We start from the raw sequence: 24,944 nt of genomic DNA on the forward strand, positions 1-24,944 counted from the left end.
CCTTCTTTTTCCAAGTTGTTTTAGCTATTCTAGTCCCTTTGCCTTGCCATATGAATTTTAAAATAATTTTGTCTATATCTACAAAAAATCCTGCTGAGATTGTTTTTCTTAAACTTGTATGTCAATTTGGAGAAAACTGACATCTTTTTTGAGTCTTGCATTCCATGGATACAGTTGTGTCTTCATTGATTAGAGCTTTGATTTCTTTTACTAGCATTTGTTTTCAGCCTACAAATACTGGGCATGCTTTGTTATTATATCTATTTTATTTTTTTCAGCAGTTATAAATGGTATGGCATTTTAAACTTTGGTTTTCATGTGCTCATTGCTGGCATATAAAAATACAACTGATCAACATCTTGTATTCTATCATCTTACTGAACTCACCTATTAGTTCTGGGAACTTTTTTGTAGATTCTTTGGGATTTTCTATGTAAACAATCATGTTATCTGCAAATGAGGTCAGTTTTTCATTTCTTCTTTTCTAGTTTGTAAGCTTTTTATTTCCTTTCTTCCTTTTATGCTGCCTAGAATTTCCAGTACTATATGGAATAAGAATGGTGAGAGCAGACATCCTTGCCTTGCTCTGATCTTACAGGAAAATGTTCAGTCTTTAAATATGGTGCTGCTATGGTTTTTTCATAGATCTTCTTTATCAAGTTGAGAATGTTTCTCTCTATGCCTAGTTTTCTGCGTTTTATGAATGGGTATTGAATTTTGTCAAATGATTCATTCTTCTGCATCAGTTGATATAATCAGACAGTTTTTCCTCTTTAAATTTTCAGTATGAGGCCGGGCGCGGTGGCTCACGCCTGTAATCCTAGCTCTCTGGGAGGCCGAGGCGGGCGGATTGCTCGAGGTCAGGAGTTCGAAACCAGCCTGAGCAAGAGTGAGACTCCGTCTCTACTATAAATAGAAAGAAATTAATTGGCCAACTAATATATATAGAAAAAATTAGCCGGGCATGGTGGTGCATGCCTGTAGTCCCAGCTACTTGGGAGGCTGAGGCAGAAGGATTGCTTGAGCCAGGAGTTTGAGGTTGCTTTGAGCTAGGCTGACGCCACGGCACTCACTCTAGCCTAGGCAACAAAGTGAGACTCTGTCTCAAAAAAAAAAAAAAAAAAAATTTTCAGTATGGTGGATTACACTGACCGATGTTCAAATACCGAACCAGGTTTGTATTCCTGGAGTAAACTGTACTTGGTCATGGAGGAATTTTTATGCAATGCTGAATTCTATTTGCTAATAGTATTTTGTTGAGAATTTTTACACATACATTTAAAAGGAATGTTGGTTTGTAGTTTTCTCTTTTGTACTATCTTAAGTACAAAAAAGTACTTCTCTTTTGTACTATCTTACTATCTGGTTTTGGTTATCAGGGCTTCCAGCAGTTGATTAAAAAGTGAGTTGGGAAGTATTCTCTTGTCTTCTATTTTCTGTAAGAAACCGTGTAGAATTGGTACTAATTTTTCTTTAAACATCTGGTAGAATTCTCTGGTGAAATCATATGAGTCTAGACATTTCTTTTTGAAGTTTTAAAACTGAATAATTTCCTTAACAATAGTAGGGCTATTCAAATTATTTCATATTGGATGAGTCATAGAGTTTGTCCCTTCTTTTTTTTTTTTTTTTTTGGTATTCCCTTGCACCACTGTTGATGTCATCTGTGATGTCATAAGGGTGGTGGCCATCAACACTGCAGCCCACAGACTAGGAAGTCCCCAGGATCTCTCAAATGGTTCCAGAGAGTTCTTTGTCTAAAGACAGGTGCCCCATCTGTCACGCAATGATGAATATCTCATCAGAAGTGGTATTTCTACTGTGTTTAATGCTTTTCTGTTTCTGTCTGTCTACTGGTGGTTTCTTGAGGGCTTTGATGATCAGGACAGAGGCAGAAGGTACCACCTCAATCTGGGCCTGTTTGTTATGAATGGTCAGTGTGACTATAATCCTCAGACCCTTCCAGTCACTGGTTGTCTTGGCGATGTCATCACCAAACGTTTTTGGAGAGAGACCCAGGGGGCTGATCTTGGGGGCCAGGGCAGACTTTGCCATCGGTGCCTCTCAGGTACACAGCTTTGATTTTGCTGGGGTCAGGTGGTATGGTGGACACGGCTGGTGTCCAATGAACTCGGATTTGGTATGACTGAAGAAAGGTGCATTTCGGACTCCTCAGAGCCAAAAACTGAAAAGTAGGTAATTTTTTGAGGAATTATCTATTTCATCTAAGTTGTCAAATGTATGTATGTAGAGTGGTTCACCGAATTCCCTTATTATCTTTTTTTTGTCTGCAGGGTATGTAGTGATATCAGTATTTTGTGTCTTTTGTCACTTTTGGTATAGGTTTGTTAATTTTTTTTATCTTTTCAAAGAACCAACTTGCTGTTTCATTGATTTTTCTGTAACGTTTTTCTTTTTCTTTTCTTTCTTTTATTTATTTTTTTTTGAGATAGTCTCCCTCTTTCACCCCAGCTAGAGTTACTGCACCTGGCCCATTTTCTCTATTGTTTTTCTGTTTTTTGTTTTTTTTTTTAAGACAGAGTCTCACTTTGTTGCCCAAGCTAGAGTGAGTGCCATGGCATCAGCCTAGCTCACAGCAACCTCAAACTCCTGGACTCAAGCGATCCTCTTGCCTCAGCCTCCTGAGTGGCTGGGACCACAGGCATGCGCCACCATGCCCGGCTAATTTTTTCTATATATATTATTTGGCCAATTAATTTCTTTCTATTTATAGTAGAGATGAGGTCTCGCTCTTGCTCAGGCTGGTTTTGAACTCCTGACCTCGAGCAATCCACCCACCTCAGCCTCCCAGAGAGCTAGGATTACAGGCGTGAGCCACCGCGCCCGGCCTGTTTTTCTGTTTTGATTGTCACTGTCATTTCTGATTCTGTCTTCACTATTTCCTTCACCTTGCTTTGGGTTTCATTTGCTTTTCTCTTTCTAGCTTCTTGAGATGGGAACTTAGATTACTGATTTAAGACCTTCCTTCTTTTCTAATATAAGCATTTAGTGCTATTGATTTCTCTCTCAGCACGTTTTTACTAAATTCCACAAATTTTGATATGTAGTATTTGCAGTTTCATTCAGTCCAATACATTTTAAAATTTTCCTTGAGACTTCCTCTTATTTAGCATAATAATATTTTTAAATGCATAAAACAAAGTATATGGAATTATAAAGAAAAAACAACCATATTAAAATATAGTTATTGGCCAGGTGCTGTGGCTCACACCTGTAATCCTAGTACTTGGGGAGTCCAGGAGTTTGAGACCAGTCTGAGCAACACACTGAGACCCTGTCTCTACAAAAGATAGGAAATTAGCTGGGCATGGTGGTGCTTGCCTATGGACCCAGCTACTGGCAAGGCTGAGGCACGAGGATCGCTTGAGCCCAGAAGTTTGAAGTTGCAGTGAGCTATGATGATGCCACTGAACTCTAGCTTGGGCAGCAGAGCAAGAACCTGTCTCAAACAAAAAAAAGTTATTAAAATATTACTAAATTATGATATAGTATTATGGGTACTTTTAAAAATTAGTACATAAAACAAGAAATAGGGTTTAATTATTACTGTAATTTTGAAGTAGTGATGAGAATTAATACTTTGAGATGTCTGCTACAACTAATATTCTGTGATTGTTCTTGGTTACAAAGTCATAGATATTACTAAAACTACTGTGCTTATTCATATATTCAAAATTAAAGGAAATAATAATGTTCTGCTAGAGGCTAATAAAAATAATAAAGTGATATTTTCATTCACTAGCCCTCTTGAATTCTATCCTCAAACCCTTTGGGGGTCTGTGGGTTCTGTGTTATAACCCCCTGAATTACAGTGTTTCACTCTGGTAATATGTTGTCTTTTTTCTACTCTATCTCCAGTGTCTTACTCTGGTAATATATTGTCTTTTTTCTACTCTATCTTACTTAGTTCGGTCCTTCTGATGAGATCATCTATGGTCTTATGCTCTAACCAATGGAGAATGGAAAGCATTCTGGTTGGGGGACAGCCAGTTCTTTCGTTTTAACAAGCACCATACACTCTAACTGTGGACATTAGCATTCACTCTACCTGGATCCTGCTGTTCCCCCAGTCTGCTACAATGATGTTTCCGTTCGAATCCACGGCCACACCCGTTGGCGCGTTAAACTGTCCATTTCCTTCTCCATTTGAGCCAAACTTCAACATGAATTCTCCTTCCTGATTAAACACCTATAAGAAATATTTTAAAATTATTTTATTTTAAATTAAAATAGTTGAATCAATATTATGGATTTTTAAAATATCTACTTGAGCAGGTTATTTATAACAAGACCTGTGATTGAAGTCAATCTTAAAAAAGAAAAAAAAAACTACAAACTAGACAGCTTATCATTTGTGCCTTTTCATCTGATTTATCATTTGCTAAATCACCACTTCTCTTTTTCTGGCCCATATCTGGTTATTAAATGCTTATGTGAAAGAGACTTCTTTTACTATTAATATAAATTATAAAAAACTAAAATATAAGGCAGTATGAGTAAATGGAGCTATCATTTTTAACAATAGTATTCTTTCTGCCTTTAAATAAATAGCTAAATTTCAAGGATGGGCATTACATTTATAATTGTAACAGGATGGATGATCATTCAAAGTTGGATCAGAAAGTGGGAGCTTTTTGCTAGGCCCAAGGCTCACGTTTATTACTATTTTACTGCGTCAGTATCACAAGGAAGAGTAGGCCGGACTTCATGCTTACGAAGGAGAAATTCATTGCGTGTGTGCGTGCACATGTGTTGTGGCAGCAGGTGACAAATAAGAAAAGGGCTTTTTAAATTATTCTCAGAAGATATTTTAACTGAAATAGAGAGTTTATATGATCCTAAGGCTTTGCTGGATAGAGCTCACCGAGAGAAGGGAAGCTATTAGAGGTGAAGGGCTAAACAGAACTCCTATGCAAATTCTCTTCTTGATATGGTCAAGCAGTGGGGTGCTGTGGTTAATTACATATTCTTGTTAGTAGAGCATTACTACATATATATCAAATACAGATTACTGATTGAGAAAATTAAATTTTAATGTGCATAATGACAGCACTACAGTAAGCGTAATTTTATTTTGATGATTCAGATGATACCTAATGTTTCCAGGACATCGTTTTAAACTTCCATTATCATAATGCCTAGATACATAGAAATAGTCATTAACAAATCAAAAAGTATTATGTGCAAGGCCCCTGGAGAGTAAGGGCTCCTCAGCTGTGCAACTGAAAGAGTTCTCACTATATTTGAGCATAGGTCTAATTTGAGGACGGATCTCAGGACCTTTCAGAGATTGATTCTCCTATTGCCATCTCTGATCATGAAAGATAAAAATGACTATTTCTTTTAGCTAAGGACATTGGGAAAGAAGGAAACTTCCATCTCTAAAGGGTAAATATACTCTGAGATGAAGAAGAGACAAAAGAGTCATGACCACCTTCTGAATTAATTGCACACTTGCCAAGCAAGCCAGCTACCTCTGTGGTTCTTTAGAGAGGACAGAGACAAGAACTGCCAGCTTTTACTAAGATGCCATGTTTTAACATTATTCTCTCTGACTCATTCTGTCCTCTTGTTGATAAAACATTCCAGTTTTAAACACCGATGGAAGTGTGTTTATGCTGCTGAGGACACAATTTATTATTCTCTGATCTTTTTGTTATTAGTTCCTACAGATAATCTTTTGCTTGTATTTATCGTTCTGGGTCAGTATGTTTTCATTGGCATCATACAAATGGTTTAAGTGCTCCTACTTCATTTTGGAATAAAGGAGAATGCCAAATCTAGTCTTGTTTTTCCATGAAAAGAAACTATTTTCTGCAGATAGCTTAAAAAACTAACGAAACCACTTGTTAGCACTGACCTGCTGGTATGTTTTTTACATGTACCAACAGACAAATGACCTGAATTTGGAATTATTGCTAACTATCCAGTATTACATGGGAAACAAAAGCCCAAGTATTCCATAAAAGTTATATGGCAATAGCTATCAAAAAGAAGAGGAAAAACAAAAAAAGGCAACTTTTTTTTTAAATAAGAGGAAAATTGACCTTAAATAATCTGTTTCTACTGTACTGAAAACTTGAGTCTTCAGAATCTTAAGAATTATACATTTCTCACCTAAAATGTCATTTAATTACTTGAAATCTATTCATATGAAAACATACTAAGAGGCAGAAGTATGAACTGAAATAGTTTTTTACAGCTTTGGTTTTTATAGTATTTCAAGTAAGTTTTTAAAATAACTTTGATGATAATCCTTTTTTGATTTCAAAATTCTGCTCATATCAAATACCACTTGGAAGTTTTTCCTGATAGTTTTAAGTATAGAAATCTTCTCTTTTCTTTTGGAAACTTATAGAACTTCATATGTACCTACTTTTATGGAACCATTTTTTGCTATGTGCCTTGCATTTTGGTTATTGACATATATGTTTTAATTCTCTATGCCGTGTCAGCCAGGGCAGGTAAATAGCGGTCCCACATACCCATGCCAGTTGATTCTTAGAGGTTGCCTGGCACACTGGACAGGAAGGGTTCTGAGGCCACAGTGTGCTTAGTAGACAAAAGCAACTCGATTAATTATTACTGTCTTGTGGTGGTGGTTGAGCAGAACCTATGCCAGGCATTTCCACTGTTTGAATCTATATGGGTTTTCTTCTTGTTGAATGCCCTGGAGTGAAATGAATGATTCCTCTACAGAGTGAGTGAGGGTAGGAAATATGAGAACAGCTTGTGTTATCTTTTCATAGCTGTGCTCATTCTACAGCGATAGCTCCCTGGGAGGATGGTCCCAAGCTCAGTTCCTGCTGTCTCTTTGCTCTTTATTTACATCCTCTCCTGCCCATCGGGAATCTTTCCCACTGTCCCATTCCTTTTACCAAGACACCTCCCATAGAGAGTGGTGTCCTCAGAGAATGCAGCCCATCACATTGGGCGTAGGGGGTACTCCACCACTGTGCTAGCAACTCTGGACAGACAAGAGTGCAGGAAGCAGCTTCAGAAAAAAGCAAGAGTGGGCACCTTTTCCTGCCCTCATTCCTGTGTTCCCCTGTGCTCTACTCTTCACACAGGGACTTGGCACCCATCGAAAAGGCTCAAGGTCTCTCCATTTAATCAGGTTAGAGATACCTTCCAGGATGAGCTAGGGAGATGAAGCAGTGAAAAGTCTTGGAAGAGAGAGTACCTGTGGGGCTTAAAAATCCTACCCTTTACCTAGCTATTCCAGTTGTCAGCACAGATAAGTCTTTATTAACTTTGATTGTTCAATGGTTGTCTCTAAGTGCAAGCTTTAGTCATTGGCATACAGTCCTATGCTGTTTCCTTATTATTTTTTCTTTAAAATGATTCACTTTAAAAAATTTAAATCAACATATTTATAAGGAAAACTTTATTATCACTTCTATAAGTGCACAACAGTATCGCTTGATGTAAACAGAAGATAACTCTAAAAGTAAACACATAACTCTTAAAATGTCTGCCTGGGCTGCCCGTGACTGACTACCTGGCATACCCCCAGTGGAACACGCATCACACCTTCAGAAGCTTGCTCTAGAATATTACTAATTTTCTCATCATTTCAGCAAATGAGTAATTTGTTTTGAGCCACTTTATTATTTCCTGATTTTCTAATAATAAAGTTCAAATCTTTGTCCCTTGGTACCAAGTAAGAAGGATGTACTATATTATTAGAAGAGGTCATTGTTTCCTAAATAACACCAAGTGTATGAAAACATTCTAAGTATAAAATATACTATGTGAGTGTATGCTAGGGGGTTATTCCCACTCCCCTAGTTTGTTGTTGCATCAGAATTCTAATATCTAATTTTGTTTAAAGACCTTATGATTCAGAAAATTTAAAAAACAATTTTGTTTTAATCTATTAAATAGCCACAAAATATTAAGCCTCACAAAGTTCTACCTCTACGTTCAAGCAATTGTTTTTTTACATTTTATTTTCAAGTCCTCTTCATTTGCACTGGTTTCAAATTAAGAAACATATTGTTACTATATTTTGTACAGTTTCCTGACTCACCAAAGTCTGTATATCCAAATTAAAACCTGTCTCCTTTAAGTAGAAGCAAAATCTACTCCTTTAGGTTAACTCCCTGTGGTCCTGTGTGTATACGTAAGTATTACATTATTTTCTCCCATACTGACTTCTCCACAAAAGCATTTAAAAGTTAACTGATGTGCTTATAGTACCTTGACGGAATGATTATGGAAATCTGTAACAATAATCTCATTATTGCTATTTACAGCTGCAAAATGGGGACCTGCAATAAAGATGGAAAAAATATGTGATGACTACAACAAAAGTGATTACAACAACATAGCAGTTACCGTAACAAAAACCAAACAATATATTTACTTAGTTATTTAAGAAAGAACAAAGATTTATTGACTTGGTCCTTGAAAAATCATTCAGCCAGACCTCTGGCTCCAGATAACATGGATCCTACATTATTCTGCACTTGTGACTGTCTACTCTGACTTCTTCCAGATCTAGCTAAGAGTTCTAGCAGCCCTAATGAAGTGGGATGAGCAGTAAGCATCAGAATTCATGCTCCATACGGCCATCTAAAAGCCACACCTGCCAGCTTCCCTGATTATGTGTTTTAGGGCCCTTGGCTCCCACTGAGGAAAGACATGGTAACTCTTAGCATTGGAAGAGAGACTCCAACACATAATTTTTAAAATAAAAAAATTGAGCAGAAAACCCACAGTTTATAATTGTGGGTGACATTCAGAACCTGGCAGAACTGGAGACAAAGCACAAAGAAAGATTATGCAAATTAATGTTAAATGCCCAAAGCATCCCTTTAAAAAGGAAATTAATAAACTGTTTACAGCCTTTTCTTGCAGATACAAAAAGCTAAGTAAGCTTGCGATTGCAAAGTCCTACATCAAAAAGAGCAGTAAAACAGACTGTCCTCCCTGTACTTAGCGAATATTCTGAACTCCTGTTTTCTTATAATAAGCTAGGAAGGTGAAAAAAATTCCCATTCAGAGGCTCTTCAAATAAAGCTACAGGTAGGTGGAAACAATGCAGTTACTTCATTGTTCCTTGAATATTTTTATTTCAAAAATATTTTTAAAAATGTATATTTTATTTAATATGAATATATAAAGATTTCTGAGTTGTAAACATCCACCAATAAAAACCACACGTGGTTTGCATTTCGACTTACTGCCAGTGGGGTAACCGAGAAGCATCTAACCATGCTTTTGCTTAGATCTCATTCCCAGCATCTTTCCCAAAGCCAGCAAACACACTGGGGATGCGGTGTCTTCAACATGCTCCAACATCATGCATATGTGAGCAGAAGAAGCATAAAAAAGGGGGTTTACATATTACCATCGAGTGTACCTGCAAACTGCCTGTCCCCATTTCCTCGGCTACCAAACCTGGTGACTATTTTCCCGTTTGGCTGGAAGATAAACACGCAGCACGCCTTGTTATCCACCACAATGATGTGCCCATTGCGGTCCACGGAAACTCCTTTGGGCCCCATCAGCTTTCCTGATCCAATTTTTGTCTGTTAGAAACAAGGACAGAAATCAAGTACAGATATTGAAGTTTAATCATGAAGATAAACACTGTTTTGGTAAACATTTACCTGACTGTCCAAAGAGGAGAGCACAAATACTCATAGATCACAATGATCTTCTGTCTTGGGAAATTGGCTTTGTCATGTGCGTTATCTGCTACTGATATCTATATGAGATCCTTATTTTTTTAAAAGGGATCAAAAATGTTCTATATCCCCCTAAACTGGGGTCACAGTCCCTCTTAAGGAGGCAATGTGGTATAGTGAAAGACCACTGGATTAGGACGCTTGCTTTAAACACACCCTGAGATTGCACAAACCGATTTAGGTTCCTTAAATTTCAAGTTCCTTATATATTAAAAAATGTGAAAAAAAAAACCACTAGTAACTTCCAATGGTATTTTTAGAATATGTGTTAAGCAAAATAATGCAGATAAAGGGCTTAGTGTAGAGTATAGCACAAAGCAAGAAGTCACCAAAGGAAGCCATCATTGTCATTGTTTTATAACATAATTGATATTAAAATTGCCAGGCATCTGCCATTGAACTTTAATAGAATTAAGTTCTGCATGGGTGGGAGTCTGTTTTATCCATCACTGTGTACTTGGAGCCAACACATTTCCTGGTGCATAATACATATTCAACAAATATTTGTTGAATATATTAAAAGTCTAGCATTATTATAGGGCAAGCATGATGATTGAATGATTCCACTTTCACAGTATTTTAAAATGTGATTAAAGCATTAGATTTTTATCAACCATATACCCTAAGCATTTTAAATTTTATTCATGTTCCTGAGTAGACTATAGTGAACATATAAATGCCTATTGACCATTAGATGCAGGTCTTACATCTTTACTTTTAGTTCTATAACTTCATTTTCTAGAATACTTATAACGTACTTCACTCATTCACCTGTGTACTAATTCTACAAACACTGAGTATTCACTATGTGCCTGGCATTGTGTTCTAGGCACAAGGCAAACAAACACAAATTAGATATAGCTCCTGCCCTCAAAGATGTCTCAGTCCCACTGCAGAGACAAACATGTCTACTGTACCCTTTTAAAGTGCGCAGCCAGGTGTGGTGGCATGCGCCAACAATCCCAGGACTTGGGAGGCTGAGGTAGGAGGATTGCTTGAGCCCAGGAGTTTAAGACCAGCCTGGGCAACAAAGCAAGACCTTGACTCAATAAAACAAAAATTAAAAAATAAAGTGCCTGGTACTGAGTCTTCAGTGCAGTAGATTCAGGGGAATTCAAATAGGCCATCTCAGAAGGCACGTGGAAAAATACTTTGATGAGACAAGTCACCAGGGACAAGGAAGAAGGAGCACCCGAGGCAAGGAACCAGCAGGAAGGAATGCATGTTAATCAGGTCAACTGTAAGAGCCACAGTCCTCCCTGGTGCCCAGGCTTAAAGTGCCAGTGGGGAGCATATCTGTGTGTGTTTTTATGGAAGGTCTCTCTCAAATATATTACTGAACAAAGCAAGGTACAGAACAGTGAGTATAGCCTGAGTCAGTGTGTGTTAAATGTGTGCATATATGTATATAGGCGTCTAGAAGGAAAAGTGAGAAACTAAACAGTGCCTGTATCTTAGAGAGTGGCATTGGTGGTGACAGGAGAAAGCCTTATTTTTCATTTTATACTTGTTTGTAGGCTTATGTTAAAAATCTATTTGTATTACATTTTATATTTTAATTTTTTTTTTAGAGACAGGTTCTCACTCTGTCACCCAGGCTTGGGTGCCGTGGTGTCATCATAGTTCACAGTGCCCTTGAACTCCTGGACTCAAGTGATCCTCCTGCCTCAGCCTCTTAAATTGCTAGGACTATAACACCAAAACATCCGGTTAATTTTTCTTATTTTTTGTAGAGACTAGGTTTCTTTATGTTGCCTAGACTGGCCTTGAACTCCTTGCCTCAAGCGATCCTCACACCTTAGCCTTCTAATGAACTGGGATTACAGGTGTGTGCCACCACTGAGCCCAGCCATATTTCTGAAATTAAAAATTAAACCCCAAACAGTTACATTTTCATAGGTTCTGTTTTAGCCTTCTTATTTTATCTCTATATATTAGTGCTAATAGAAATATAATGTGAACCACATATGTGTTTTTCAATTTTTTAAATTTTCTAGTTAGAGAGATGAGATTTTTCTCATGGTGGGGATTTAGACTTTGTATGAAACTTTATTCTTTTAAGTTTATAAATGACTGAGATTCAGATTTGATCTCTTTACAGCAAAAAGACACAGTTACTTCAGAAGGAAACAATGGCTTTCTTGGCAAGGGAATCTGCTGCGTAAATTTGATTCTGATTCTGCAATCTAGTCCAAAGATCAAAGAGGCTATAACATAATGGTGGGTAAAGAAATGACATTAGTCCTTTCATGTCTGAATGGAAGGTATGTCAACAGAGATCAAAAGGAAGAGACCGCACTCTGATTATTAAAACAAGAATATTTTTACTACCTAACATTATGAACCCTTGTAGTTACTTAGAATGACTCAATCATAAAACACTAAATGGATAATTATCTAAAATAAAAACAGAAGCTAAAGGATTACTTCCATTCTATCATGTAATAACAACTAGGGCAGATCTAAAAGAATAACTTAAATGTTGGACCAAAATTTCTTTTCCTTCTTTTTCCCTTGATCACTCCTAGTTGAGCTACACTGGATTCAACCAAATGAAAAATAAAAATCACTGCATCTGTCTATGAGTCCCCTATTTTAAACAGAATAGTAAGCAAACATATTTTAGACATTGGTTTTGGGACAGTTAAACCAGAGTATTTAACTCCACAAATAGGTTCTTAAATTGAAGAGGAAAGAGGTGAGATATTTTAGAATATGGTGGCCAGAGGCCTCTGTGTTTGTTTTGATCACCAAAGGTTCCCAAATGGGCAGGAAGACATAAGTCAGGAGGAAAGATGGAAAAGAAAATAATTAGAGGGCACAGAGAAATGAAAATTAGGGCTAAGAAATTGGTAGATAAAAGAAAGAGAAGGAGATAAGGTGTTACATTTCTGGAACTATTAAAAATATTAATAAATAAAAAGAATCTGCATTGGACTGGTGTTAAAGGTATGTCTTTCTCAGCACCTGTTTAATTTTTAACAAGTCTCATCAAAGAAGAAAATAAGTCTCTCTCAGTATACGGTTGTAGACATTCTACTTGGATAAACTCTCATTGTAGTCCTAAAGTGTTCTCATGGGCTACCTTGAGTTTTGATCAGTAGCTATCATAAACAAGGGTACTACTGAAACTACCATATCCATTCCCCCAATCCTCTAGGGGGCATGAGTGTTCTTCAGAGTTTATTCCAATTATCACCAATAGTATCCCCACTTTAAGAACCCAGTTCTTCTAAGAATGTCTGTTATAGACTCATTTCATTAAAAAAACGAGGTAACTAGAGCAATACAAATAATTGAAAAAGGAAAATATAAATTCCTCTAATAAGAGATTAATGAGTGAACTTTGTAATCTCATTGAGCCATTACTCAAATCCTATGAGATAGATTTTTTTAAGTCCAAATTCTAAATATGAGGCTATTGAGGCTTCAGGAAGTTATAATTTGCTGATGGCCAAACAGTGAATAAGCCATAGAGCTGGGATCCAACGGGTTAATGTAAGTTTCTAGTAGGCTGGACAAGCGAAATATATAAGGCATCGTGCATATGGCCTTTAAAAAGATCTTTGACAGGTTTCTCACGATCTTCTTGTGACCAAATGTAGAAAATGGCCTGGATCATATAATTCTTTGATGATACCTTATAAGAGAGATTTTTCTTATTACTAGATGGCTCTCTACTCTTTGGTGACTTGCTGAAGAAATAGAAACCATTTTTACATTTCCATAAAGAGGATGCTGGGAGTGAAAGCAAATATGTCAAAAGATGGGATCCCTCAAGGTGTAGCTTAACTTGCATTTTCCCTGTAAATTCAGCCTTCATTTTCATTCAAATCCTTTATTACATACTTTAACAAAATGTTTTCAGATTGCATCAAACAATTTGTGACTGATTAGACGCTGACATGAATTGTTTTCTGTCTTTTTTCTGTGTTAGTCTTTTTTCTAAAAGGAGCCATACATCTTTAAAAGGGGGAACCACTTCTTACAACTCTGTGTCTCCTACAACATCCATCACAGGCCTAAGAAAGTAGCAGGCACTTCATAAGTTGACAACCTGTAGGTTAATTTGAGAAATATAAACTGCCTCTTAATAACCCTTTTCAAAAGATTATGTTTTTCTTTGAATTGAGGTAACAGGACAAGTTTCCCTCTAAATCTACAGTTAAAAAAAAAAAGGCAACTGAGCAACCTAACTGCTTTATAAAATGAAGCCACTTTTAGGATCTATATGAGTAGATTTATGAAATTATCCTTGTTACTCTTGCTTTATAAATTTAGATGTTAAGATGTCTTCGTGTACAAAAGACTGTTGGATGTTGTACTGAATTTTAAAAAAGAAAAAGACAAGTCCATCTTGTGTTTCCTGTTGCTGCTCTCTGATATTCACTGGCACGTAGCAGTTGATCTTACCTTAAATTTCCCATCCGAAGAGAAGATGCTGACCCATTTGTTATCATAATCTGCGATGATGATGTCCCCGCTGGGATGCACAGCTACTCCTGTGGGCCGCTGCAGCTGCCCAGGAGAGCGGCCTCTTATGCCAAAACGACTTTTGAACTGGCCGTCATTGGAAAATATCTATAAGACAAATTATGTTCATTGGAATATGAACTAGCACGGAAATTGCTGAGGAAGATATAAGCAAATACATTTGTCGTATGTACTACATTTCAGAATAAGCAAACTCTATTTGGAGAGAAGGATATACCTATTATAAGCTTCTTTCCTTGCACCATGTATCTGAAGTCTAAAATAGGAAAATATGCAACTATACCTGCTTTACCAATATAAGTGAAGGTATAAAGTTAGGGGCTATACCTGCACACATTGGTTGTTACTGTCTGCAATTAGTATCTTTCCATTTGTAGATGCAGCTACCCCCTGAAGATTTGTAAACTCTCCTTTATTTCTTCCTTTGGTACCTAAAATGAATAAGACCACAGAAATTAAGCACTACAGAATTAGATTTCTCAGTTTCATCAAGAGAATATAATTCTGGCCTCCATGGGTAACCTGAGAATGCATTGTTTTTACATTTACTTTAAAAATAAAAGAGAGAATTCTCCCCTGACATGACCTAATCCATACACCACTACACTTCCTTTTCAGACCAATAGTCTTTGCAAAGTTACTTTTTTAGGCAAATGGTAATCTTCTCTTATTAATTTGTTGCTGCATATTAAAATGATTAAAATATACTTAGATTCCACAAAGACATTAATATGAAAATAATGTTTTATTAATAATAAAAACTAATATTTCAATCAAGGAAGATTCAATAAGAGAGGGGCTTTTGCCAAAATCCCACTTAGCAGCTCTTAGAATACACCTGGATGCTTGACTTCCAGTGCATTTAGCACACAATAAGGCCATAGATGTTATAAAAATAGCAGGCTGATTTTCATATACTGGATATACTTATGCATTATTTTCAAAAATTCAGTATCTCATAGGGTGTGTATTCTTCCTGAAATTATAAAAGACATCCTGACACGGTGCTTTCTAGATTAAGTAAATAAGAAAGGCAAAAGGAAATTAATACACGGAAATAGTCCCATCCATACTAGTCTCTCTTTTAAAGGAAGAGATGAGACAGGGAGAAAAAAAGCAGAAGTATCTACAGGTTAACAGAAATCTGTTTTTGTTTCAAAAGTAATTTTTAAAATTTATTTCCATAGGATGATGTAAATATTAATGGATGGAAAAAGAATGAATTTTGCTCAGAAATGACTAGGAAGTTTAAATTTTCATAGAGAGAGAAAGCCATGCCTTGATTTTATAATTTTCATATTCAGAAGAGAAATTTGATATTTTGTTTGTAAACATCAATGCAGTGCCTTAGGAAAGAGTAAACAAGTGTACACTAATGGTAGCTAATGGCAAACACGATTAAGCACTACTTGGAAATAGATGCTTCTGAAACAGATTTTTGGGTTTAAAAAGAGAAACTGGTAATAGATTAAACTCAGAATAAAATCAACAACAGAATTGCTAGGCAGAACCATCTTATAGTAGCTTTTTTTTTTAAATCATGGACTTGATCAAGTTTACTCAGTATCTCTGTATCCCATTTACTCTCACTAATGTGAACGAAAAATCTGAGACCCAGATACTGTTCTATTTCAAATGTATCAGAAGCAAAGATCTTTTACATTTGATCCAAATAGAATCCCTATAATATTATGCATGAACATGGTATCAGTGAATATCTTTAAATATTTATTTATTTAGAGTCAGGGTCTTGCTCTGTCACCCAGGCTGGAGTGCAGTGGTGGGATCGTAGCTCATGTAGCCTCGAACTCTTGGACTCAAGTGATCCTCTCACCTCAGCCTCTTGAGTAGCTAAGACTATAGGCACTAGAATGCTTATTACTATGGCCAAATTAGAAGAAGAGTAGCTAAAGACAAACTTATTAAAAACAATAAGAAGTAGGCCAGGAGCAGTGGCTCATGCCTGTAATCTCAGCACTTTGCAAGGCCGAGGCAAGAGGATTGCTTTAGGCCAAGAGTTCAAGGTTGCAATGAGCTATGTTTGCGCCACTGCACTCCAGCCTGGGTAACAGAGCAAAAACCTGTCTCTTTAAAAAAAAAATACTGTAGGCAAGCTGGGGTCTTTTAAGAAAAAAATTCTTAATTTAACTTATTAAAAACATTTGATAAACAAAAGCAGGGAATTCAGCAAGATGAGGAACTGAGGACCAATTAAAGAAACATAATAAAAAGCCAGAGTTAGGCCGGGCGCTGTGGCTCACGCCTGTAATCCTAGCTCTTGGGAGGCCGAGTCGGGCGGATTGCTCAAGGTCAGGAGTTCAAAACCAGCCTGAGCAAGAGCGAGACCCCGTCTCTACTATAAATAGAAAGAAATTAATTGGCCAACTGATATATATATATAAAAAATTAGCCGGGCATGGTGGCACATGCCTGTAGTCCCAGCTACTCGGGAGGCTGAGGCAGAAGGATCACTCGAGCCCAGGAGTTTGAGGTTGCTGTGAGCTAGGCTGACGCCACGGCACTCACTCTAGCCTGGATGACAAAGCAAGACTCTGTCTCAAAAAAAAAAAAAAAAAAGCCAGAGTTGGCCGGGCCTCATGCCTGTAATCCTAGCACTCTGGGAGGCAGAGGCAGGCGAATCGCTCAAGGTCAGGAGTTCAAAACCAGCCTGAGCAAGAGCAAGACCCTGTCTCTACTAAAATAGAAAGAAATTAATTGGACAACCAAAAATATATAGAAAAAATGAGCCGGGCATGGTGGTGCATGCCTGTAGTCCCAGCTACTCGGGAGGGTGAGGCAGGGGGATCGCTGGAGCCCAGGAGTTTGAGGTTGCTGTGAGCTAGGCTGACGCCACGGCACTCTAGCCTAGGCAACAGAGTGAGACTGTGTCTCAAAAAAAAAAAAAAAAAATCCATAGTCTTCTGAGATTGGAACATAAACCAAAGGAGTGACTGACTCTAAAGAAAACCCAGGCTGTTCTAGATCCTTGCTTTTGTAAAGTTGGAGTGCACCCATGGCTTAGAGGGCATGCAGGTAGGGGGAAGAAATACTGCAAATAAAGAGAGTGGAGGGTGAGAAGCACCTGAACAGAGTAAACACTGATTTGCTATTCTTCTGGTCCAGGCAGGGACAAAACTGCCTCCCGCACTCCTTAGTTTAACCTTTGGTCTATCCTGCTGGGGACAAAGCTTATTCCACTCAGAGAAGACTCTGTGGGCAGCAGCAGCTGGTGAAAGGAAAGGGAAAAACAAAACTGGAGAAAATAGCGCTTCAGTACTAGTCAGGGGGGTACCTTAGTCAAAAAGATTCCATTTTCCTTCTGAAAATATGGAGATGATGTCACAGGAGGGGAAATATATGCACGAAAAACACTAACTTTTTTTTTGTGCTTTGCAGAAACACACATTTTTGAGTGTCGGTAGAAATGGGAAATAATTGTATTTTGGGGGACAATATTAAAACTTGGGAAGACATTTAGTTGGAATCCATAGTAATATCATTCAGAGCAAGGAGAAGAAAGACTCTATGCCCAGCTAGAAATGAACGTGAGACGCTCAGCACCTGCCAATACTAGGTCATGATGGCAACGGGCTATGTCACCGAGGAACACACTGGTGGAAGAGGTCCCACAACCTGTGCTGTGCTCGAGGGCCACGTGTGGCCCAGCTCTTATCCTAGGTCTCCAGGTAAGGAGAGTGTGAGTCTGTTGCCCCCCATGCAAATAAAAATCATTTTATTTTTAATAAAATGGGTTGGAAGAACATCTATTTGTCTCACATTGTTTATGTATTTTTAAAAGAGGCTAGAAGAAACAAGGCTCTGCTATTTTAATTTTATAGTATTTGTTTTAAAAATCTTTTCTTTTTTTCTTTTCTTTATTTTTTTGACACAGAGTCTTGCTCTGTTACCAGGCTAGAGTGCCATGGCATTAGCCTAGCTCACAGCAACCTCAAACTCCTGGGCTCAAGCGATCCTCTTGCTTCGGTCTCCCAAATAGCTGGAATTACAGGTGTGTGCCACCATGACTGGCTAATTTTTTCTATTTTTAATAGAGATGGGGTCTTGCTCTTGCTCAGGCTGGTCTTGAACTCCTGACCTCAAGCAAATACTCCCTCCTCAGCCTCCCAAGAGTGCTTAAAAGTCTTTTTCTTTAAACAACATGGCTCGGTTTCTGAACAGCTGGGCTGGCATTGCTGGTAACATCCCCTGATTCTTATGAGTATCTTTTTGTCTTATTGAATGATAATTATAGATCATTATTTAAAAAAAAAAAAACCTCTCTTTGAAAGCACACAGCAGGATCACACTGTCACTTTGGGTGATGAAAGGACACCACCAGCATATTCTTGAAAGACAATTGATGCTGACTATTTTCACTAGCGGTGAAACTAGAAAAACCTTGATGATGAGTAATGATGCAGAACCATAGCATATTGTCATATGCTGAAATGTTCAAGTATTTATAAAATGTCTTGGGACCAAAATGACATCAATTTAAATTCCACAAGTTAGAAATAATTTGGGTTCATGCTTTACTCTTCAAGCTTTTCAGTAAATTCTATTTAGTCAGTAGAAAAGTCTCTTCTCTAAGTATTCTAAATACATAATGAAAAGTAGTTCTTTCATAACAAATATATATGTAACACAAAACACATACAGTACTTACAAAATCTTTTCCTGTCTACTTTGATGTAAAAAGACTTTGTTTGATGGTTACATACTGGCTAGTAAAATGAGTAACAGGAATATTAAAAGTAATTATAAACAATTTGGCAATAATTCCATCAGATAATTAAACTAGTTCTTTCCAGTTGCTAATCCAGCCCATGAAGCACAAAAGGAATTTTTAAACCAACAGCTTCTCACCTAGGCTCTTTTTGGTCACTTCCACCCACCCCTCCAGGAAGGTTACAGAAGTAAAGAGAGCCCTTAGGCTGAAAAGGGGAACAAGAAATGCAGATTTTCTCTTATCACATACTCCAACTCAATATAAAAATTAATGCTAATAAGTCTAGATACTTTGAATGGACTAATGGACCAAAATGAAACTGAGCCAAGTATAGGATCTAACACAGGATCTTCATCCAAGCAGGTGCTTAACAAATGTTTTCTGAATGAATGAGTGCATGAATGAGTTATTAGAGACTGACCCAGTAAATTACAATCCCCATTACATCATGGGAAAACACTGTTCAGTAAGATTCATAGCACTTTCACATACATTCTCTTATGTACAGTCCCATGAGTTAGCAGGGAAGACATTATCATTCCCAGTTTATAGATGAGAAAGTTGAAGCGAGACATATCAGGAAGGTAGAGACAAAGAAAAGAATAAAACCTGGTTCACCTGACCCTTTACATGCAGTCTTTCTAATACACACATTGCTTCTTTCTAATTGGACTTTAAAATACCAGGTTTTGGAAGGAGAGGGTACCCTACCCTTTGGGTACACACATGGATTGTGTTTCTCTCTAAAATCCTTTAGAAAATCCAACCCTTATCACATGATATTTTAACTATTTAACTGCCTGGATCCCGCACTAGACGGTAAGTTCCCTGAGGGCAGGAGCAACATCTGTCCTGCTCACTGTCGCACCCTACAACACAGCACAGTGCCTAGTACTCAGTAAATATTAGTTGCATCGTTTTCCACTTGAAAGACAAGAAGAGTTCCCAAGGCTGAGATTCTCAAGGGGTGGGGGCAAGGTTCCTATAAGAGGTCACACAGATGCCAAATTAGCATAGTCTCCTTCCTCATATATTTTAGGGAAGAAAGGTGGTGGTTTGCAGAGGTGAGGCAGGGGAAAGGGGCATAAAAAATCATATTTTCCTGTAAAGCCTCTGAACTCATGCTAGGTGATTTTACACATTCATTTAAATTGCACTATTCTAGAGTAAAATGAGGGTTTCATTTGACTCCTCAATGACTCATTCAGGTATGGTGTATGACGAATTATATAATTTGAAACAATTCAACTGAAATTCTTTCACTCCATCCCACATCTTTCTGACTTTCCCTTTGTTCAATGACTTTCTTTAGTAGCTGACAAAACCAGCTCCTGGCTTCTAGTCAGCAAATGCTAACAGTGAGGGAAAAATAACTCCTGTATTTTAAGAAACCATCTTCAACAGATGCTCTAAACTCATTCGGGATTATTTTCTAACACAATATTAGAGTAACACAATAACTCACTCACGGTGGGCATACAGTATAGTTTTCAGGTATGAGACATGTCAAATCCATCAACTTTGGGGAACCACAGTAGTGAAAGGGCATTTTCAATGAAGAAGAATCATTGTACCATTTAAAAGGCTTGGGCTGCACTTCTCCAACCCCTCATATCTTCAAGAGTAAGGATGATTATAGGCTGTCCTGGTAAATTGGCTCTTGAGGGGCAGGGGCTGGGAGAGCTCTGATTTGTACATTTGCCCATTCTCTAATTTAAGTGGTCCCGTCATGGCTGGTTTCAGTCTACTGACCGACATGGAGTCACTGAATGAGTCACTATAAGCTGCCTCCTGTATACCACACAGTATATTGGAGTATGTATATGATACTATAAGGTTTATTAGGAACTGAAAATATATTACATCTACTCAGGACTTTTTTATTATATTTATTTATTATTTATTTATTTACAATCTTGTTCTGTTGCCTGGGCTGGAGTGCAGTGGTGTCAGCCTAGCTCACAGCAACCTCAACTCCTGGGCTCAAGTGATCCTCCTGCCTCAGCCTCCCAAGTAGCTAGGACTACAGGCATGCACCACCACGCCTGGCTAGTTTTTTCTATGTTTAGTAGGGACGGGGTCTCATTGTTGTTCAGGCTGGTCTTGAACTCCTGAGCTCAAGCAATCCTCATGCCTTGGCCTCCCAGAGTGCTAGGATTACAGGCATGAGCCACCATTCCTGGCCTAAATCTACTAAGGATTTTAAGTCAGTGACATATAGCCCAATGCCCAGCTCAGAGAATGCCTGTTCCTTCCTCCTGCTTTCATTCCCCATTTATTCCTCCTGGAACCATAATTCCTGTCTTTGACATTGCATGGACGCTCATAATTTAAAGTAACTTCTCTATACTTTTCACTTCCAAATTGATCTCTCTAGCCCTCACTTCTTTGAGTTCCAAACCCATATTCCAAAATGCCTAATATGTACTGCAACCTCAATGATCAAAACTGAAATACTCTTCATCATCCTTTCCTTATCTTGGTTGACAATGACAACAAGAGTCAACATTTGCTGAGTCCTTACTATGTGCCTGCTTTTCTAAGCCTTTAGATACATTTTTTTTTTTTTGAGACAGAGCCTTGCTCTGTCACCTGGGCTAGAGTGCCATGGTGTCAGCCTAGCTCACAGCAACCTCAAACTCCTGGACTCAAGGAATCCTCCTGCCTCAGCCTCTCCAGTAGCTGGGACTATAGGCATGTGCCACCATGCCTGGCTGATCTTTTCTATTTTTGGTAGAGACAGAGTCTCCCTCTTGCTCAGGCTGGTGTGCAACAAAAGCAAAAATAGATAAATGGAATTGTATCTCTAAAAGCTGTATAACAAAGGAAATAATCGCCAGAGTTAAGAGAGAGAAAACCTACAGAATGGGAAAATATATTTGCAAACCATACATCTGATAACGGGTTAATATCCAAAACATGTATGGAACTCAAATAACTCAATAGAATGAAAACAAATAACCTGACTAAAAACGAGCAAATGACCTAAACAGACATTTCTTAAAGAAGATATACAAATGGCCAACCAGTATATAAAAAATGCTTACCATCATTAATCATCAGAGAAATGCAAATTAAAACCACAATGAGATATCATCTCACATCTTTAGAATGGCTATAACATCAAAAAAGCAAAAGATATCACGTGTTGGCAAGGATATAGAGAAAAGGAACCCTTGTACACTGTTGGTGGGGATGTATATTAGTACAGCCATTATGGAAAACAGTATGGAGGTTCCTCAAAATATTAAAAATAGAACTACTATTTAATCCAGAGATCTCAGTTCTGGGTATATATCCAAAGGAAATGAAATTAGTACGTTGAAGAGATAGCTGTACTCCCATGTTCATTTTAGCACCATTCACAATAGCCAGTCATAAAACCAACCATAGTATCCATCAACAGATGAATAAAGAAAAAGTGGTATATGTACAAAGTTGAATATTATTCAGCCTTCAAAAGGAAGGAAATCCTGTCATTTGTGAGAATATGGGCAAACCTGGGGGACACTATGTTAAGTGACATAAACTAGGCACAGAAGGACAAATACTGCAAGGGTGCCAGCCACAGAGGAACAACCATGGTAGGACAAAGCAGCAAGAGAGCAGCCATCTGAAAGCCAAGGGCAGAGGCCTCTGAGGAAACCAACCTTTCTAGCACCTTGACCTTGGAATTCTAACTCTAAAACAGTTCCAGTTTTTTAGAACTGTGAGAAAACAAATGTCTGTTATTTAAGCCATCCAGACTGTAAGTATTTTGTTATAGCAGCCTTAGCAAACTAAGACAGCATCTTTACTTCATCAGTAAACTCAGACATCGGCTGGGCTCAGTGGCTCACACCTGTAATCCTAGCACTTTGGGAGGCTAAGGCAGGAGGACTGCTCGAGGTCAGGAGTTTGCGACCAGCCTGAGCAAGAGTAAGACTGGTCTCTACTAAAAATAGAAAAATTAGCCAGGCGTGATGGCGTGTGCCTATAGTCCCAGCTACTCGGGAGGCTGAGGCAGGAGAACCACTTGAGCCCAGGAGCTGGAGGTTGCTGTGAGCTAGGCTGACACCACGGCACTCTAGTCCAGGTGAGAGAGCAACACTCCCTCTCAAAAAAAAAAAAAAAAATCACCTCAGACATCATTCTGCATACTAGGCACAACTCCTCTGAGTTCTTTACAAATGTTTAAACATTTAAACACCTCCCCACTAATGTCAGTGAGTCACTATAGTTGCATTTCTTAATGGGTAGGAGAGGAGAAGAGTTTACCCCCTTCCTCCTGGGATGGGAGCTAGGAAAGCAAAACCAATATAGTTGGCCGGGGAAATACCTCTATGAGACATGCCTCTGTCCTTAGGTGGGTGTCAGAGGTAGAGATGGAAATGATTAGTAACAACAACATAGTACAATCTTAGCTGCCATTAATTAAGTACTTATTGGACATAGGCAAGTACCAGACATATTACAAGAATTCTCTCTCATTTCATCCCCACAGCAACCTTAAGATTTAGGTAATATTTTTCATTCTCTTTATTTTACAGAGGAGAAAACACGGTTTGGAAAGGGCAAGCCAATGCCCAGCTGGTGAGAAGAATCAAGATTCAGATCTAGATCTGACCAATTCCAGATCTGAACCTTTTGCCACTCTGCACACTGCCTAGGGAAGACAACAGGGGTGGCTTAGCTGGAGATGTGGAGGTGAGGGCTTGAATAGGAGAAGGAATTTAGTCTTAATACAGGAGATTGATGGGGAGCAGCAAGTTAATATTTTGAAAAGAAAAGGTAGTAGAGAGAATCTAAGAGCCTGAACAATTACAAATGCCAAAACAATAGCTCTCATTTACTTAGCTCATCCTACATGTGAGGCATTAAACTTAGAACTCAGAATAATTCTAAGAAGCAGATATTTTTGCATTTTCATTGTGCAAACTTGGAAATTGAAGTTCAGGGAAGCAGAAAGATCTGCGCAAGGCTCAAGTAAGTGGTGGAACCGGAGTGGCAGAGCTGGGAGGCTCCCAATCCTGCACTCGCCCCAGCTTGTCTACTCTGCTTTGGGGTGCAGCAACAATCTCTGTGCCTACACTGCACGTATGGCCAGCGGATGTATGAGGGCCTCCACACTCTGAACAGACAAGTTACATATCACACCACAGTCTTTACCAAGATTCAGCCTGAACTATTAACATAGAACAGCTTTGTCCAAGAACTTTCCAAGGAGCCTTAGTTTCCCAAGTTGCTCCATGGAAAAAAGTTATGTGATCAGAAAAGTTTGGAAGTGCTGCCTGTTATCCCTCTCCTGCCTGAGAGGCTTATAGTGCACATTAGCAGATTCTAAAGGGCCTGAGAAGCTCTGCAGTAACAAATCTGTTTCCTTCACTTAGGCAATGTATTCGAGCTGCAGAATTGTTTTTCTACATGTGGCAGTTAATATGCTGTGCCTCACCCTTTTAGAGATACTGCAATGTAAGACTGAAGAGGAAGAAAGAGAAGCATACTGGAACTATTTTCTGAAACCAACTAAAATGCAGACTTTTTTCTCCTTAAGAATTATCCAGCACTTTGTTGTTGACATTTAGTTTGCTTTCTACTGAGAACATATGCAGTTTTAAAAGAGAGAGAGAGAGAGAGAGAGAGGGAGAGAGAGAGAGAGAGAGAGAGAGAGAGAGAGAGAGAGAGAGAGAGAGAGAGAGAGAGAGAGAGAGAGAGAGAGAGAGAGAGGCACAATAAATCAGGAGGGAAGGGCTATGTGCATTTCCAACGCTCTTGGCTCATTCTGCACCTTTTTTTTTTTTTGCTTCCACTCCAAATCAGCCCCAACCCCATTTTCTTCTCCAAGTTTCCTTCCACCCGACTTCCTCTCTTTGGGGCTGCTCTCCAGCTACATACAGCTGAAAGTGACCGCAACTTGCAAAGCACCATCGCCCTCCCCACCCCCCCCCCCCCACTGCAATGCAGAAGCAGTTACAGGGAGACACCAGGTACAGCCAGAGCTGGCAGATTTCAGAAAAAAAAACGCC

The 24,944-nt window shown here is 38.4% G+C and overlaps 1 protein-coding gene and 1 pseudogene across 7 annotated transcripts in view; both read right to left on the reverse strand.

The window, feature by feature from the left end:
• TRIM2 (tripartite motif containing 2) overlaps window positions 1-24,944 on the reverse strand; it is a 114,334-nt gene that overhangs the window by 7,989 nt on the left and 81,401 nt on the right. For 6 of the 7 annotated variants that reach the window (XM_012783670.3, XM_012783672.3, XM_012783673.3 and 3 more), the window contains exons 7-11: window positions 14,538-14,641; window positions 14,130-14,297; window positions 9,377-9,557; window positions 8,224-8,294; window positions 4,070-4,210 (exon numbers count right to left, since the gene is read on the reverse strand). In XM_012783670.3, coding sequence (XP_012639124.1) covers window positions 4,070-4,210; window positions 8,224-8,294; window positions 9,377-9,557; window positions 14,130-14,297; window positions 14,538-14,641 — 665 coding nt within the window. The remainder of the gene's footprint in view (window positions 1-4,069; window positions 4,211-8,223; window positions 8,295-9,376; window positions 9,558-14,129; window positions 14,298-14,537; window positions 14,642-24,944) is intronic. The other variant, XM_012783668.3, reaches the window with a different exon arrangement.
• Window positions 1,031-2,209, reverse strand: LOC105881727 (large ribosomal subunit protein uL11-like; annotated as a pseudogene).

This window comes from Microcebus murinus, chromosome 15 (genome assembly GCF_040939455.1).
Source record: "Microcebus murinus isolate Inina chromosome 15, M.murinus_Inina_mat1.0, whole genome shotgun sequence".
NCBI lineage: Eukaryota > Metazoa > Chordata > Mammalia > Primates > Cheirogaleidae > Microcebus > Microcebus murinus.